This window comes from Ursus maritimus, unplaced genomic scaffold, assembly GCF_017311325.1.
Source record: "Ursus maritimus isolate PB19 unplaced genomic scaffold, ASM1731132v1 scaffold_1, whole genome shotgun sequence".
NCBI classification, from domain to species: domain Eukaryota; kingdom Metazoa; phylum Chordata; class Mammalia; order Carnivora; family Ursidae; genus Ursus; species Ursus maritimus.
In genome coordinates, this window is record NW_024423343.1 from 1553488 (window position 1) to 1556295 (window position 2808).

At 68.5% G+C, this 2808-nt stretch overlaps 1 protein-coding gene across 1 annotated transcript in view; it reads right to left on the reverse strand.

The window, feature by feature from the left end:
* Positions 1 to 2567, reverse strand: part of GPC1 (glypican 1) — a 31739-nt gene extending 29172 nt beyond the window's left edge. Inside the window, exon 1 of the mRNA XM_040638339.1 lies at positions 2387 to 2567. Coding sequence (XP_040494273.1) covers positions 2387 to 2552 — 166 coding nt within the window. The 5' untranslated portion in view covers positions 2553 to 2567. The remainder of the gene's footprint in view (positions 1 to 2386) is intronic.
* Between the last annotated feature and the right edge of the window lie 241 nt (positions 2568 to 2808).

Sequence of the window (2808 nt, forward strand, 5' to 3'; positions counted from 1 at the left end):
CCCCCCCCCCCCCGCCGTGGCCTGGGCCAGCTGAGTCAGGGTGCGTTCACACCAGGCGGTGACCCCAAGGCCCTGCACCGGAGAAGTCTGGCAGCCAAGCCCCTAGGAGAGGAGACCCAAGCCAGGGATCCCTGAGAGGTGCGTGCGGCACAGGGCCACCAGAGGGCGCCTGGCCCACAGAGGCCAGGCCCAGTCGCAACAGGAGGGGACACTGGGCTTGCTGCTGCCCTGGGAGGTCGCTCTGTATCCTTTGCTCCACGTGGCGAGGGCACTCGTCTCAGTGCCTGGGCCCTGTAGGGCCCTCGGGAGTTCCAGTACTCATGGGGGCTTTAGCCACAGGGGGTCAGGGGAGGAGCTCCTCTGAAGAAGCCCTTGGCCCTAGGCTGGAGAAGCCTTGGGGCACGGGAGCAAGGGGCCCTGGCTGGGAGGGTGGTGACTGCCCAGAGCGCAGTACTGGCAATCCAGGCCGGAGGAGGGCGGCACCTGAAGCCCCGGGCAGCGGGATGCTGGGACAGCTGCCGGATAGCCACCCTCCACCAGCGGGACAGACAGACAGCACCCCATCGACACCCATCACACTCACAGACTGAGATGCACTCTGATCGTCCTGGGTCCCTAATCCACCGCATCCCAACTGAAGGGGGAACAAGACTCGGCCCCCGGCTCAGCCCCAGCTCCACATCCCGTTGCCCCACCCTCTCACGGCCCTTGCCAGCTGCCCAAACTCTGCCACTTTGTCTCTCTGGCCTAACCAGGGCAGAGGCCTGTGGATTTGAGTAAGTTTAGGATGGTCCCTAAGGACACAATGGCCAAGTGGGAGTGGATACCAGGAGAGGCACAGGCGAAGGCTTCTATCCAAGATCTGGGGCTGGGTGGAGGCAGCTGTTCAGTGGACCCTGAGATCCAGGCCTGGGGCAGGATCCAGTGGGAAGGCCAGGGATACCCAGGCAAAGGTTGCTCTGTTTGTGTGGAGGAGGGGCAGTGGGGGGCAGAGGGCCCTGAGGTGGCCCCAGGCACCTAGGCACGCCCATCAAGCCTGACCGGACAGGCAGTCCTGACAGTGACAGGAACTCTGAGCAGAGGGAGACACAAGAAGGCCTGCTTTGAGGTCCTTGGGGGGGCGGGGGGGGGGCAGGTATCGTCAAAGGATTTCTCAAGGCAGCCCTCTGTGTGCCTGACCTTCCAGGGGCCAGGGGGCCAGAACCTGGCTGCCTTCCTCCTACTCCCAGCAAGGCCGGGCCATGGGCCTCATACTGATCCACACCTCTGTCATTCAGAATTCCTGTGGCCGTGGTCATTCCCTGTCCCCCATGTCACCACTGGAGCAGAGCTCTTACTCGCACACACCTCCCCCTAGTTTGGGAGAAATCCCCTCCCTAGAGGAATCTGGTCTGCTCTGCTGCTGTCCGCTGCGTCCGTCCCAGGCACCTCGCACAGACTTCCCCACACATTTGCAGTTTGAGGAGCCTGGGGGTCTGGGTGGTCCTTAGGACACTGTACTCCACCCCCACCCTCACATTTACTGGCTCCAAAGCTCCTCAGAGGCTTGTAGGGAGGGGGTGGGCAGGACTGCGGGCAGCTGCAGGCCTGAGGATGCCTGGGAGGGTCCATGCTCTTACAAAGAAAAGACATGGCCCCTGGGCGGAATCCAAGGCGCCGACCACCTGCAGCTCCGACTCCCCGCCAGAGGCAGCCCAGAGTGCCAGGCCGGCGGGCCAGCGAGTACAAGTTCCCTGGGCAGGAATTCTTGCTTACTGGTATTCCCGCTCGAGGTGGCAGAGGTCGCGCCTCGCCCCCACCCCGGGGTCGCACAGCTTGAACCCTACCTCGCAGGGGCCCCACTCCCGCCGGGAACGGGGGGCCTCTAATTGAACCCACCTAGGCTGCCGCTGCTGGGGATCCCATAGGAATCCTCAGGCCCGACACGGGGCGGCTCCCGGAGAGGCCCGGACAGCCAGCTGCGAGTCCCCAGCCCGCGCCGCCCTCAGCTGCGCCCGGACAGCCAGCCCCGCAGTCAGCGCAGCGCGCCCCGGGGCTCGGACTCCCGCCCAGCCACCGCGCTGGGCCGAGCCAATGGCCGAAGACGCCCAGCTCTAGCTGTGGCCCTGGAGGACGCTCCCCGCCCGGGTCGGCCCAGCCCACAGCCCCAAGGGGAGAGCTCCGCGGGGAAGGGACCGGTGTGCGTGCCGGGGGCTGGGGGGCGGCCGAACGGAGCGCAGAAGACCTGGGCGGCACTCGGAGGCGAGGGCCCGAGGGGTTGCAGACGAGGGGGGGCGGTACAGGCGGCTCGATACGGGCGCAGGGCAGACCAGGGGAGAGCAGGAGAACGCCGGAGAGACCCGGGCACGCCGGGGTCCGGGGCCCCCGGTGCCGCGCCCTCACTTACCCGAGATCTCCGCCTGGGGCACGTCGCTCAGGCTGAAGCCCTTGGCCCCGTAGATCTGGCGGACTTCGCTGCAGCTCCGGCTCTTGCTGGCAGGGTCCCCACGGGCGCAGGCGGCCAGCGCGGCGGCCGCGCAAAGCAGCCACCAGCCTCGGGCCCGCAGCTCCATGGCGGGGCCGGGGCGCCCCGGCCGCCCGCCCGCGCCTCTCTCGGATCCCGCCCGGGGCCGCGCAGCCCCCGCCCGCTAATGGCAGAGCCGAGGTCCCGGCGCGTGCGGCTCGCGGTCCGCAGGCGGCGGCGACAACAAAAGCCGGCGGCGCCGGGCGCGCGGGGCGCGAGGTCCTGCCGCTCGGTCGGGCGGCACAGAGCGCGGCTGGCAAGCGCGCAGTCCCGGCTCGGCGCCTCCCCTGCCGCCGGCCCGGCCC